The 13,945-nt window shown below is 47.2% G+C and overlaps 1 protein-coding gene and 2 non-coding genes across 3 annotated transcripts; all 3 read right to left on the bottom strand.

Annotated features, from left to right (window-relative positions):
- Positions 1-222: 222 nt before the first annotated feature.
- LOC149370761 (uncharacterized) lies at positions 223-4,733 on the bottom strand. The gene is made up of 2 exons (XM_089578530.1): positions 4,665-4,733; positions 223-1,854 (listed from the first exon to the last, which is right to left on the bottom strand). The coding sequence occupies exons 1-2, from the start codon at positions 4,731-4,733 to the stop codon at positions 223-225; spliced, it is 1,701 nt and encodes a 566-aa protein (XP_089434656.1).
- A 2,230-nt stretch (positions 4,734-6,963) lies between these two features.
- TRNAV-AAC (transfer RNA valine (anticodon AAC)) lies at positions 6,964-7,036 on the bottom strand. Its single transcript has one exon. It is a non-coding gene; the product is annotated as a tRNA-Val (tRNA).
- A 6,308-nt stretch (positions 7,037-13,344) lies between these two features.
- On the bottom strand, positions 13,345-13,417 carry TRNAV-AAC (transfer RNA valine (anticodon AAC)). The gene has a single exon. It is a non-coding gene; the product is annotated as a tRNA-Val (tRNA).
- Positions 13,418-13,945: the final 528 nt, after the last annotated feature.

Below are 13,945 nucleotides of genomic sequence, written 5' to 3'. Positions count from 1 at the left end.
GGCTTCAATCTCAAATGTCTCGCTCAAAGAAAAAAAAAGAAACGTGTTCAAAGTTCGTGGTGCAGGCAGTGTGTGTAGGCTGTAGGCTCAGCCTTTTGCGCTTCTACTGATGCTTGATGCTTTCAGACAGGACAAAAGATAAGCATAATCTCAGAACCAGCAGAGCCCGGCCACATGTGAATGCGTGACATGTGTGTGTGTGCAGTGCAGTTTCTTTTCTCCTCAGTAGAGGAAGATCTTGCGGGTGATGGCCTTCCGGCACATGTGGCACTGACGCAAGGTGTGGGCGCAGACAGAGCACGCCCCGTGTCCGCACAGGAAGGCCACGTTGCGCCGCCGCTCCAGGCAGATACTGCAGCCCTGCCACTCCTCCATCTCCTGCAGCCGGGACTCCAGCTGCCTCAGGCGCTCCAGGCTGACGGCTCCTCCGCCGCCCAGCTGATGCTGCCGGCCGCCCGACACCACTACCTTGCCGGCGCCATCGACCTTGCGGGCGATGACCTCTTTGCAGGTGAGGCATTTCTTCATGCGCACGCTGCAGTCTTCACAGGCCATCCGATGACCACAGGGCTCGAAGGTCACTGAAGCCGGTGACTCGAGGCAGATCTGGCACTCAGCGCCACGAGGAGGCAGCTCGCTGGGCAGAGTCCCGCCACCACTAGCTGGCTCCAGGGCAGGTGCCGTCACAGCAGTCGCACTCTCCCGCAGGGTGCTCCAGTGCTGAAGCAGCTCTTGAATGGCTGGGCTGCCAGCGAAGTCGAGCGGTGTGCGCCCCGCCAGGTTGGCACGGTGGAGGTCGGCCCCTTCTTTGACGAGCAGGCAGGCGAGAGCCAGGCTGCTGCTGTTCTCTATCTCAGGAGGGGCTGACGAGGCCAGCTGACTGGAAATCAAGGCCGTGGCAGGCGCCTCGCCAGTGTTGGCGGGCATCTGCAGTGCCTGGCGCTTCAGCAGGGCCAGATGCAGCGCAGTGTCACCGTCCTCATCCTGTGCGTCGAGGTTGGCCCCCATGCCGATGAGCAGCTCAACAATGCCACACTGTCCTTGGCTGACGGCCAGCAGCAGCGGCGTTTGCTTGCGGTTGTTGCGCACATCCACGTCACACTGACCCTGTGTAAGCAGGGTCGCCACCACCGAGAAGTGGCCATTCAGAGCAGCAAGGTGCAGCGCTGCGAAGCCATCGTCCTTCCTGATGTTAACAATCTTCCGTGTTCTCGATAACAACTTCTCCGTTGCAAAATTGTTGCCCTTCAGCGCTGCATGGTGCAGAACGTTGAAACCCCGCTTGTTCTTCAAGGAGAAGTCGATTTCCGGCACGCTGATAAGCAGGTCAATAATCTCCACGCTATCTTTGCCAATTGCATCATGTAGTGCCGTGTCTCCAGATGTGTCCTGTATGTTGATGTTGAGGATGCTTCGGAACTTGAGGAGGACCCGTATGCAGTTGGTGTCTTGCTTGTTGACTGCCACATGCAGCGCGGTGCACTTTGTCCGGTTGACGGCGTTGATGTTGGCCCCCGCCTTCAGCAGGATCTCCATAATTGCAGGCTGGTTGCCAAACGCAGCATAGTGCAACGCCGTGTCACCGTCGTCATCCTGGGCATCAACCGCGGCACCACACTGGAGCAGCAACTCCACGATTTCTCGATGACCCTGGTGGCTGGACACCTGCAGGGCTGTCTTGCCAGAGCTCTTCTGGTTGACCCTGTCTAGATGCTTTGCAAGGTGGTCGCGAAGCACTTCCAGGTGTCCCTGGGCTGCATCCCGCACCAATCGATCCATGCTGCCAGCATCACTCTGCTGTTCGGCTAGCAGGTGACCCAACAACGGATTGGCATGCTCTTCGCGAGTGTTGCCCTTCGCGAGTTTTGATGATGATGATGATGATGTCCTCGGGCTGAATGGCACATACTCGCGAGTTTTCTTCTAGCTTGCGCACATCTTCTTCGTTCCTCAGGGCCCATGCGCAGCACGTGAAAATATATTAGTGTGGACAAAGAAAAAGAAAGAAAAAGAATGTTGCCCAGCCCGCACCGCCTAAAGCCTAGACGGACAGACAGAACTAAGTGCCGAGTATTGAGTCGTCATAAAAAGATACAACATTGACACAAAATTACGTGGTTCAGATCAAAAGTTGCGGCCGCGAGATTCCTAATGTTTTGGGACAGGAACGAGCAGGGATTTAGTGCTTCTCCTCCCACCATTTCTGGTCTGTTACATGCATTACTGCGGCGCTTCGCTCTCTACCCTCCAAACAGAAAGGACTAAAAAGGGAGTAATACCCCTGTCACGCCAGCAAATTTAATGTCATTCGAACCAAGTGGCATTCGATGTATCGAATGTCATTCGGTCTCTTACGGTGCTACAGGGAAAAAAAATAATGTGATTCGAAAATGATGGCATCGACGATTAGTGAAAAAAAAAAATAGTCCAACTGAACGACATCAGCGCGCATAAAAGATATTTGAAATTGTTGTGCAGTGTTTCAAAAGCAGGTGAGAACATTTGTGTGCCGTATTATAAGCTTAAAATATTATTTGACGTCATTCTGCACCACTTTAGCCATCAAAAGCCAAACCAAGCACAAAGTCAACCACAAATCTGATAAATGTAAACAAACAAAATGGCTGACATGGCAGCGCGCGGACACGCGCGGAGCTTGGAAAAGACTTCGAAAAGGTGAACTGCTCAGTTACGTCTTTAAGTAACTTCGAGCTTAACGAACATGCCACACCAACCAACAAGAATCACGCATCCCAAAATGACCGACGGTCGCGGGAAAGACGCTGCTTCACGCTGGGCCGCTTCGGTAGGCTGCTGAGACCGAGAGTAACAGCTATCCACGACAGCCTCTAGTGTGAACAGATTCACACAAACATTAACTTTTTTTACCAAAACTAAATAAATGCACTTTCTAAGTTTGGCAGTGTGCACATTATTTTTTTCGCGGCGCTTGTTCCTGCTGCGTATCTGGTGTCCAGAGTACGCATTCGGTTCGAGATCGAATGCGAATGAGTTCCCCTAACTCATTCGATGGCGAATATCATTCCAACCTAATGACATTACATGTTCCCGAGTAGCAGTCGATTAATGACATTAGGTGCTAATGTCATTCGATTCCACTGACATTAAATTTGCTAGTGTGACAGGCGTGTTAGTGTCCGTATAGCGCACTGTCTTTTTAAAAAACGGAGTGCGCTAGGGGAGACCTTACTCTCTTTTTAGTTCCATACAGACGCATTCCCGTTTGGAGTGACAGCTGATTGCGGTTGTGCCTTAGTTTGGCTGGCGCGTCACGCTGTCGCCTTTTCGGCCACTGCAGCTCTCCTTTCGTCACTTTGCTACGCGCGTCGAATAGCCGCTTTGTTGCTGTGTTTGCCGGACCGCCAATCCAAAATTTGTTTTGCTGGAATGGCAGCTGCATCTCGACTGCGGTTTCCTACTCTGTCCTGACTGCACGCATCCACGCACACGACGAGACAGACAGCGGCGACCCGCCTCCTAACCGCAGAGGCCAAGGCTGGTTAAGGTCAACACAGCCGAGCACACAACGGGCGCCCCTCTCCAGTCTTGCGAGAGCTTTCGCCCCGGCAACATTTGCTGTTTTTCTTGCGCCTCTTCTCCCTACAGGTTCCCGGAGCCCACAATAGAAAGTAGCTCCCATGCCCAACCTTTTGTGCGATAGTCTAGGAACCTCATAATCTCCAGGCCTCCTCGCTACCTCTGTGGTAGATGGCTTTTTTTTTTATCGCACAAATTTCCCGTTTGGCATAAAGAAAACATAAAGGTACAGGCTGGTTGCAGTACTAATTGATAGCAGTGCTCGATGTTCAGGCCCATGCACGTGTCCTTGTGCGAATTTCGGGTGTGCATCTTGGGTGCCTAACGGGCACATTTCAAGAGCGAAGTTCAGTGCTTAAATGTCTTTTAAATGGCAGGTCTTATTCCGATATACATTTCTGATGATGTGTTTAGTTGTGGTCCGTGGCGGGGATGATATGATTGCGCCTTAAATCCTTTTGCAGGCAAATTTCAATGACATTACTGAAAGGACATCAAAGCCCGAACTGCAGGCAGGAAAGGAACGGTAGGCACGAAATGGGAGAAAAGTAACCTTGTGCGGACCAATCTGAACACTCAGCGGCATTTGCCAAAAAAAAAGTGCCACATTAAATGCTTATTTCCCTCTTCCAAGTGCATCGCAGCAATAAAAAACGCTATGGACAATAATAAGCAATGCGCACCAATATATCAAATCCCACCCACCGCCACTTTCCATCATGAAATGCACCACCTCCCCAGGTATATACATGGTGGAAACTTAACACGAGAACATATTCACATATCAACCCACCAAACTTTGTAGCTCACGAAATTACACGCCACACTTAACTATAGAATTAACATTATATTTTTACTTTAGTATTATTTTGCAGTTACATTGTTATTAATTTTTGTCTCAAATTGCTTTTATTTAACAGTTACAATATTATTCGTTTTTATTTTGCGTTGTTATTTTATTTTCTAGTTAGAGCATTACTAGTGTTGTTACTTGTATTTTATACCACTGTTGTTGAATGCTCTACTTCCGCAGTGGAGTTCTACGGAAAGTGTCCAATTACGTGTACCCGTTTAGTACACGGGCGTTTTCGTACCCATTCTCCAACCTGGGTATCAGCCTCCGAGGCCGGGTCTCTAACCCGTGCATCCTGCCCAACACAGTCGCGGAACGCCATAGCCACTGTGCTACCCCGAAGGGTAAGTATCATGTGCTGAAGGGTGCCTTATCTCTGTGTAAGGTGCAGCTATGAGCGCTCCTGATGCTCGTCGTATGCCGGTGGGAGCTGGAGGCAAAAAAATCGGAGGAACCACTTAAGCTCCGCTTTAAATGTATGACGCGATAGTGGTAATGAGTTGATACCCATATATGCAGAATTGGTCATTCTCAACTTTACATTCATACGTCCCTGGGAGTCCTCATACAACTCTATGCGCAGAGTTGCAGCGCTTAAAGGGTGCGCCTCTGCCCTGCGATGACAGGTGCTGCCACCTGTAGGGCTTGTGCGACCCATGTTGCTCTTCCCGAGCAACATCTCGCTATCAGCCATGAATTTAACTGCCACCTGCCAGAGTGGTTAGTTTGCTCACAATCCTTCGGGCAGGTTGTGATGACAACATGGGGTCACATGACCGAGGGAGACTGTCTAGGTTGCTTCTACGGGGTGGCTGCCTGAGCCACCATGTTTATCGCTTACAATGCCTTCCACGATGTCGACAACACCGGCAACGCCGGCGACGCCGGATTTTCTGCGCAACGGGACCCTTGACGTTTAGACGTTAATAGAGAAGGAGAGGGGATGGGAGACATGAGTAGTGCCAGTCCCGCCACCCCCTCAAGCCAAGAAAAAAATAAACTACTTGGGGACGTGCAAGTTACCTTAAGAGTGGAGTGCGATAGCATCCGACTCCAGGTTTATCGCAGCTTCCACGCTTTTTAAAACTCGTTGAGTTAGCTTTCCCGAGTTACACATGGTGTAGCCTGCATTTATGATGCAGAAAATATCTATGCAATTTGTGCTTTTTTTGATCTAGACGCAGTTATCGCGATTTCGGCGACAATACTCAGTGCACCGACGTCACTTTATAAATATGCAACGTGGGAAGGGCTACTGAACGACCTTCGAAACGCGTATATTTGACGTCAGATAATTCGAACTACACTCCCGATAAAGAAAATTTAAAAACTGAACGCACGTTCAGTTTTGAAGGCCTTTAATTCAGCAATAAATTTTGCCCTCTGAAAGTAAAAAAAAAAGATATTAACGCGACAGTGTTAAGACTCTCTTTATGCAGAAAACCTGGCGTCGGAGTTGAGAGTTAAAAAGGGAGTGGCCCACGTGACCTTGTGACGCCACCGCAACCTGCCCACCGTGGAAGGCAGCAGCCCACCCATCGGACTGCGAACAAACTGCCCACAGTGGCAGGTGTCAGTTAATGATTGGTCGGGAGAGGCTGCTCTAGGAGAACAACCTGGGTCTCATAAGGCAGAATGGTAATTTTATCCGTGTGTGAAACCTCGGCTTAGAGTTAAAGCATTTATTATAGTGACAGCATCAATATCACCATCAAGGATAAACCCAGATGCGTTCTCGGAATTGCCGCATCAGAGGTCTCATCGTCCCGGGCTTTTGAAAATACGGAAGGCAGAAAATGTCTGTCTTTAAAGCAGCATCAAGGCTCAGAGCCACCAAACCAGGCACATAAATGTACATGAAAACTAAGCAATCTTTTTACCGCCTTTTTGGAGGGGATAAACTTAACCGCTTTGTTCGGACGGACAGACTGCGCAAATTAGGGTTCTGCAGCGAATGTTATAGATGGCAAACAGGGGGAGGAAGTGAGGAAAGAAAAAGAGAGCTGGGGTGCTTGGCGACCGGTGGATGGAGTGCGTCTATCTACTCTGTCTACCAGCCTTCAAGGAGTGTACCATCTCAGTCACATCACGTGCGTCGCACAGTCGCCAAACACCTTCTACAAAGCGACACATAAAACGAGGTCAGTGCGAAACCTTCTTCTTCCCCGATAAGCGGTGTATTCTATTTAACTGAATGACACGCGCCAACTGTCTTAATGGATGGTTCTTAACGATAAAGAATGAAAAGCTTTCAATATTTGGAGCCTTGATTCAGAAGTGATTTGGATCACCTAAGAAGATCAAATATAACCCTAAGTGAGGCATCCTTCAGCCATATCTGGAATGTGTCCTCGAAGCCGGACATCCGCTTGTAATTTGCTTCATCTAATTCCTTTTACTGATCCCACCTTAAGAGCCATGAAAATAACCTGAATAAAATGTTTCACGAACGTTTGTTATCGAGTTAGTTGGCGCACGTGCAAGAAGAGAATAAACTACTAGACCTAAATGTAAATGCAGTTTGTAGGCACTGTTACAAAACATTTCGTTCCTGTGCCTGCCAGGGATCGAACCTGGGACCTTCCGCGTGTTAGGCGGATGTGATAACCACTACACCACAAGCACAGTTTTTCTTTATTGCATGGAAAAACTTCCGTAGAAAGGAGGAAAACTGCAATAAGACCGGTTCGCGTCTCAAGTTACCGGGCTGCTTAATAGGAGCCCGCCATAGCCCTAACTCAACACTGCATCCCCATCAAAACATCAAAATTCAGGGAGGCACAAGCACAGCTGTTCTGCGCTTATAACAATGCCAGCGTCAAGAGGGAGGTCGGGGGAAAAGCGCAGTGAAACCGGTTGCTGTCTTGGAAGGGAAGTGGTTTGCAGCACATTCTCTATGCCGCAGTGGTTCGCTCGAAGCCCTACTCGACTACTAATGAGCTGGCAGGCCTCGAAGCACGGGCGGGCTTAAGCGATCGCCAGACTTACTACATAATCTCCAAAGTAAAGTTTGTTGACAGAATGTAATTCTAACGTTATTACTTAAGAGTGACGAAAAAAAAACACCTTGCGATTGTGACATACGGAAGTAAATGACAGTACAACGCCAGCTGATATCTTTTCGAAACTTTGTGTCAGAAGAAAACTTTCTGACTGTTTAGCATTTTTAAGCCTCATGTACTGTGGGAAAGCAGTTTTTCTCGAGTGGACACCACCGCCACGTAACCGAAAGTGTGATTGAGGTTTCCACTGACCCGGGGAGCCTGTTATGCGCGTGTTCAGTATTTTCATCGTCAATGCGCATTTAGCAAATGTAGTACGCCGGCGTCCTATGCTGCATTGCCGTGATTCTGAAGCATGTTGCCAAACCGTATTGCGTTAGTGCCTTTTATCTGTGACAACGTCGTTCATGGCATCGTGTGTTGCGCGTATCTTTCTGTCAGTACCGCCACATAAGTCAAAGCACGAATATTAGTTTGATATTGGTATTAGGATTATTGGATGAAGAAGATGTACATGCACAGTGCGAGTGTGTGTAGCAGTTTACCACAATTGCGTGTTCGGCGGCGGCCGTAGCCTACTGATCTCGCGCAGCGCCCTGAGAAGCTGACCTGCTGGCGCCGCCGCGGGTTCGAATTCCATTCGTGGATGTTTGTTTCATTTCTTTCTAGGTAATAGTTTCACTTGGCACAAACCCACAAACACGGAATGCATTTAAATGGTATACAGCAGCATCCAGAAATTCTAGCCTGCGCCTAGCCAGCAACGCCATGTTATATGCCAACTTTTCCCGAACTACGCGCACTTCCAGTTCAACTGCCTGTGGGATAGTATGTGAGAAAGCTGGTAGTAATATTTTCGCCCTTCCGTACAACATTGCTCTAAAACAACTCAATATGCCTCAAAAAGAGCATGCCTTATCATGGCAGATATACGGCCCGCAAACATATTTGAATAATGACTCTTGTACATACTAGGTTCATTTTATTACACAGAGATAGATGACAGATGACACCGAAATTACACGCACGCACGCACGCACGCGCACACTCGCACACGCGCACACGCATGCACACACGCATGCACACACACACGCACACACGCACACACACACACACGCACACGCACACGCACGCGCGCGCGCACACACACACACACACACACACACACACACACACACACACACACACACACACACACACACACACACACACACACACACACACACACAAAATTTTGCCGCAATCTTTTGTCGCACAACGCACCGGGTGGTGAAATACGATTTTTCGCGTCACATAGTTTACATACACTACTCATGTTGGAGGCTAGATTGCGACAGAAGTTTGAACCGACGACATAGATGCCTTGAAATGTATGCCTTCCCAGACTTTCGTATGAAAATTGTGAGGCATGTAACCGTTCGTCGCACAGCGTTCCGTGGTTTCATACGCGTGCACGCGTGTGTGTGTGTGTGTGTGGGTGTGCGTTGGGGGGGGGGGGTGCGGAATGGTGTCAACGCACCCACGGAGTGTAATGCTGTCTAGTACCCAAACGTGAGCACTGTTAAGTGTCTGTGGGAATTTTTTGGTGGTTTCATGCTTTACACTGCGAAGGTGACCGATCTACGCGCATTATCGTCTGTTCAATTGCATGAATCGTTGGGAAGAAAATGCTGTGACCATCTTCAGTTGCACTGAGGGCAGTGACCAGAGGTAAGTAATGGCGATGTGTGGGATGAGGAAAAGCATAATAGGAGGTACGGCACCAGGCCCTGAGCGCAGATATGTTGTGGTGATGCGTGGGATGTGAAAAGGACAATAAGAAGTACGTCACCAGACTGTCAGTGCTTCATACGGATCGATACTGAGATAACACACTAACAGCTCTAAAACATTTTGCTCATTTCCCCTTTACTGTCACTGCGGTGCACAGAAGCAGGCCTTACTCTTAAGGCGTGTTTTATAACATTAAAAAAAAATTTCTTTAGGCTTCGTTGTTAAGGACGACTTAGTTTATGCACATACTGTTTTGTTCGGGAACTAAAGTGCTCATTTTTACGACGCACGACTTATTTCGTTGCCTTTTTGGCGTGTTCTAGCTTGAAAAAGCCCCCTTTTAAACCCTGATAATCAGATGATAGAAATAAAACTTAGTTTTTCCTTAATGTCTATTCAATGTGCGAATGCGTACGTACCGTACTCCCCCTGCCGTCTTGTGCCCCGACTGAAAGAAAGCAGCGTTTGGACATGGTGCCCCTGGGATTCTGTAGCCTGTGCCGAACGGCTGTTTATGAACGCGAAATATAAACGCGAAATATAAACGCGAAATATAAACGCGAAATATAAACGCACAGCCGTTCTGCGCTCATAACAATGGCAGCGTCAAGAGGGAGGTCGGAGGGAAAGTGCAGTGCAACGGGTTGCGATCTTGGAAGGGGAGTGCTCTGAGACATATTCTCTATGCCGCAGTGGTTCACTCGAACTCCTGTTCGAATACTAATGAGCTGGAAGTGCTCGCAGCATGGGCCTGCTTAAGCGACCGCCAGACTTGCTACATAATCTCCAAAGTAAAGTTTGTTGACAGAATGTAATTTCAACGTTATTACTTAAGTGTGACGCAAAAACACCTTGCGATAGTGACATACGGAAGTAAATGTCAGTACAACGCCAGCTGATATCTTTTCGAAACTTTCTGTGAAAAGAAAACTTTCTGACGGCATAGCATTTTTAAGCATGATGTACTGTGGGAAAGCAGTTTTTCTCAAGTAACCGAAAGCGGCATTGAGGTTCTCACTGACCCAGAGAGTCAGTTATGCGCGTCTTCAATTCTGCCATCGTCAATGAGAACTTAGCTAATGTAGTACGCCGGCGTCCTATGCTGCATTGCCGTGTTTCTAAAGCAATGTCGCCAACGCGTATTGCTTTAGTGCCTTGTTTCTGTGACAACGTTGTTCATGCCATCGTGTGTCGTGCGTATCTTTGTGTCAGTACCGCCACATAAGTCAAAGCACGAATATTAGTTTGATATTGGTATTAGGCTTATTGGATGGAGAAGATGTGCAACGCACAGCGCGAGAGTGTGTAGCAGTTCGCCACATTGCGTATTCGGCGGCGGCCTAGTCTACTGCTCTCGCGAAGCGGCCTGTGAAGCTGATGTGTTCGGGCCGCCGGGGGTTCGAATTCCATTTGAGGATGTTTGTTTCATTTCTTTGTATGTAATAGTTTCACTTGGCATAAACCCATAAACACCGCAAGCATACAAACTTTCGGAGATCATGCTACGAGTTGACTTATTGAAAGAGGCTTTCGGACTAAGATCAGCATCTCTGAATGGCTTGTGGCACTGCAAGGGAATTGACCAATTCGAGTTGCACTCTTCCCTCGACATTTAAATAGCCTACCTAGCATAGCCTAGCCAGCAACGCCTATTATATGCCCACTTTTGCGCAGTTACGCGCACTTCCATCTCAAATGCCTGTGGACGTTCCACTGCTAGTATGGGATAACGGAAGGAAGAAATTTGGCAGTAATATTTTTGCCCTTCCGTACAATATTGCTAGAAAACAACTAAATATGATTCAAAAAGAGGAAACCTTGATATGGCAGATGTATAGCACGCAAGTACACTTGATGAATGTGTCCAGCACGTTCTAGATTAATTTGATTACACAGAGATAAACAACTCCAAATTTACAGACACACACACACAATTACATAAAAGACTATGCAGCTCTTAAGTACAGATGCCTTACACAGATGATTAAATAGACCATACAATGAGATCCTTCCGAAATAATGGAGCCCCTGTGCCAGACAAGATCAATAGGTTATTTAGAGACACTATACAAAAGCCACAGGTCCTTCTATTGAACACCGTTGAACTCTTTGTCCGAATCGGTTATTTTGCGACAAACTGGATACAGTCCAGAAGAAGTATGAGCGACAAAGTGCGGTTTTAGCCAAATTATATAACTTCTAACCTTTATCCAATTGATTCTGACGGTTTGCAATCCTTAAAATGATTCATTTCTATTCTTGTTTTTTTTTGTGCTGTTTCTATTATTACTTCAAGTGAGCAACTAAACGTTAGGGGTGTGCGAATATTCGAAATGTTCGAATATAATTCGAATATCATATTTTTAGTATTCGTATTCGATTCGAAATCCCAGTATTCGTGTTGTTTCGAATACTCGGCACGACGCGAATATTCGTATCTAGCCGAATATTCTATTGCGAGCACCGGCGTTCATTTCGGTCCGCAAGTCCTATCGACAGAGACATAACAACATGGCGGCGCCCAGAGCAATGCGTAACTAGCGTAACGTTGGGCCATGCAGTAGCTGACTGCGCTAGTGAGCTTCTTTGTGACTATACCTGCGAAGCTGGTATAGCCAGAGCTGTGCACGAAATGCCTCGCAATACGTGTCAGTTCAGTGCCAATTGAGAGGGCATTTTTTTTGTCTGGAGTTGTCGTTTCATCTAGAAGGGAACTATTTCTGCCTGACCATGTGGAGCAGCCGGTTTTCCTTCACGACAACCTTTTATGTTCATCCCAGCAACGCGCTTTTGTGCTTATGGAAAACTAGCCTTGATCAATGCTGCGTTCTAGCTATCTTCTCTGATATTTCCACTCTTCTAAGAACAAAGCCCCACCGCGGTGGCTCAGTGGTTACGGCGCTCGGCTGCTGACCCGAAAGACGCGGGTTCGATCCCGGCCGTGGCGGCTGAATTTCGATGGAGGCAAAATTCTAGAGGCCCGTGTGCTGTGCGATGTCGGTGCACGTTAAAGAACCCCAGGTGGTTTAAATTTCCGGAGTCCTTCACTGCGGCGTCCCTCATAACCTGAGTTGCTTTGGGACGTTAAACCCCAATAAACAAAACCAAACCAATCTTCTAAGAACAAGTAAAACTCTAGTTTGGGTGAGTTAGTTCATGTTGAAAGAAGAAAAACTGGTAATGGCGCAAGAAACGGGGACACAGAAGGCACACAAAAGACAGGACTGACGCCAACTAGCAACTGGGGTTTATTGCACCAAGCCTGTCTTTTGTACCACAACCAATCCATATCAACAAATGCATTAACGTTGTACATATCAAAAGGCAATTCATGCGAACACTGGCAACAAAGTATCGCTGATCACTACAGAATCTAATCTAAACAGAGCTTGGGGATGCCAACTTCTTTTCTGGCTAGCAGAAACAATAACAACATCAACCAAGGCAAAAAGAAAAGAAAAAAAAAAACTAGGCACTGGGGCATGAGAAGTCTACACTAACAAATTATGAAACGCGTGATGAAGGCGAAAAAGAGGAAGAATGGAACGACTTTGAGATAAAACCGCGTGAAAAATAGATGACTAACAATAACAATAAGGGGGATTAAGTTTTGAAGATCCGAAGCCTAGCGTCAAGTGATAAAAACTGAAGATCATTCCTGAAGAACAGTAGTCTCAGCGTCCAAGAATCTAAAAATTGCAAAGCACCAAAAGAAGGCTTGGTGCAATGAACCCCAGTTACAAGTTGGCGTCAGTCCTGTATTTTGTGTGCCTTCTGTGTCCTCGTTTCTTGCGCCATTACCAGTTCTTTCTTTCTTCTAAGAGCAATGTTCGAGACTTTGATACTTTTTGTGCAGCCACACACACCTTTTGTGCTCATTTAATCACTGATAGTTGAACTGTGATGTTCTTGGGTGCTCAAATAAATGTTTTGTAGTGGTTAAATGCGTCTGTCCTTGATTATTCGATATTCGATTCGATATTCGGAACCAAGTATTCGTATTCGATTCGTATTCGAAAAATTTGATACTCGCACACCCCTACTAAACGTGATCAGACGAAATTCTAAATAAAATGGCTTTTAAGATAACACGCTTGCGTGGTTTCAGAAACTAACCACAAATGTTCTGATCTAAGTATGAAAGTAACAAAAATATCATGTGCCTGCCAGGGATCGAACCTGGGACCTTCCGCGTGTTAGGCGGATGTGATGACCACTACACCACACGCACTTTTTTTTTCTTTATTGCACTACACCACAGGCACAGCTTCTTCGGTACTGTTATGATGTGGGCTTCGACGGAGTTGACAGTGCAATGAACTTTTTGCAATTGGTTAGGTGGTCTGAAACCGCCTACTATTGAGGCGCGCAATTAAAACCGTCAGGTTCTGCGTTGTAATAGACTAATTGTTATATGAAAAAAAAATGGAGGTTGCCGTTTGGGCAAACTACTTGACGGACGCTTTACTCTTCTAGATGGGGCAGGAATTCATATTATATTATTCATGATAATCAAAAGTGTTTTACTAAATAATGAAGTTTTGACACCACCGGCATAACTAACCCGGTGCGGTGGCTCAGTGGCTCTGGCTTTCCGCTGCTGATTCCGAGGTCACGCGTTCGATACCAACCGCGGCGCCCGTATTTCAATGCCAATGAAGTACAAATTTTCAGTGCACTGCGTTATGTCAGCGCGCGGTAAAGAAGTCCAGGTGCTCTAAATCAGTCTGGAGGCTTCCACTGCAGCGCCCTTCGTAGC

This window comes from Amblyomma mixtum, chromosome 1 (assembly GCF_055824585.1).
Source record: "Amblyomma mixtum isolate Tamu chromosome 1, ASM5582458v1, whole genome shotgun sequence".
NCBI lineage: Eukaryota > Metazoa > Arthropoda > Arachnida > Ixodida > Ixodidae > Amblyomma > Amblyomma mixtum.
Note: the sequence above shows the minus strand (reverse complement) of the source record. Positions and strands in the feature narration are given on the sequence as shown.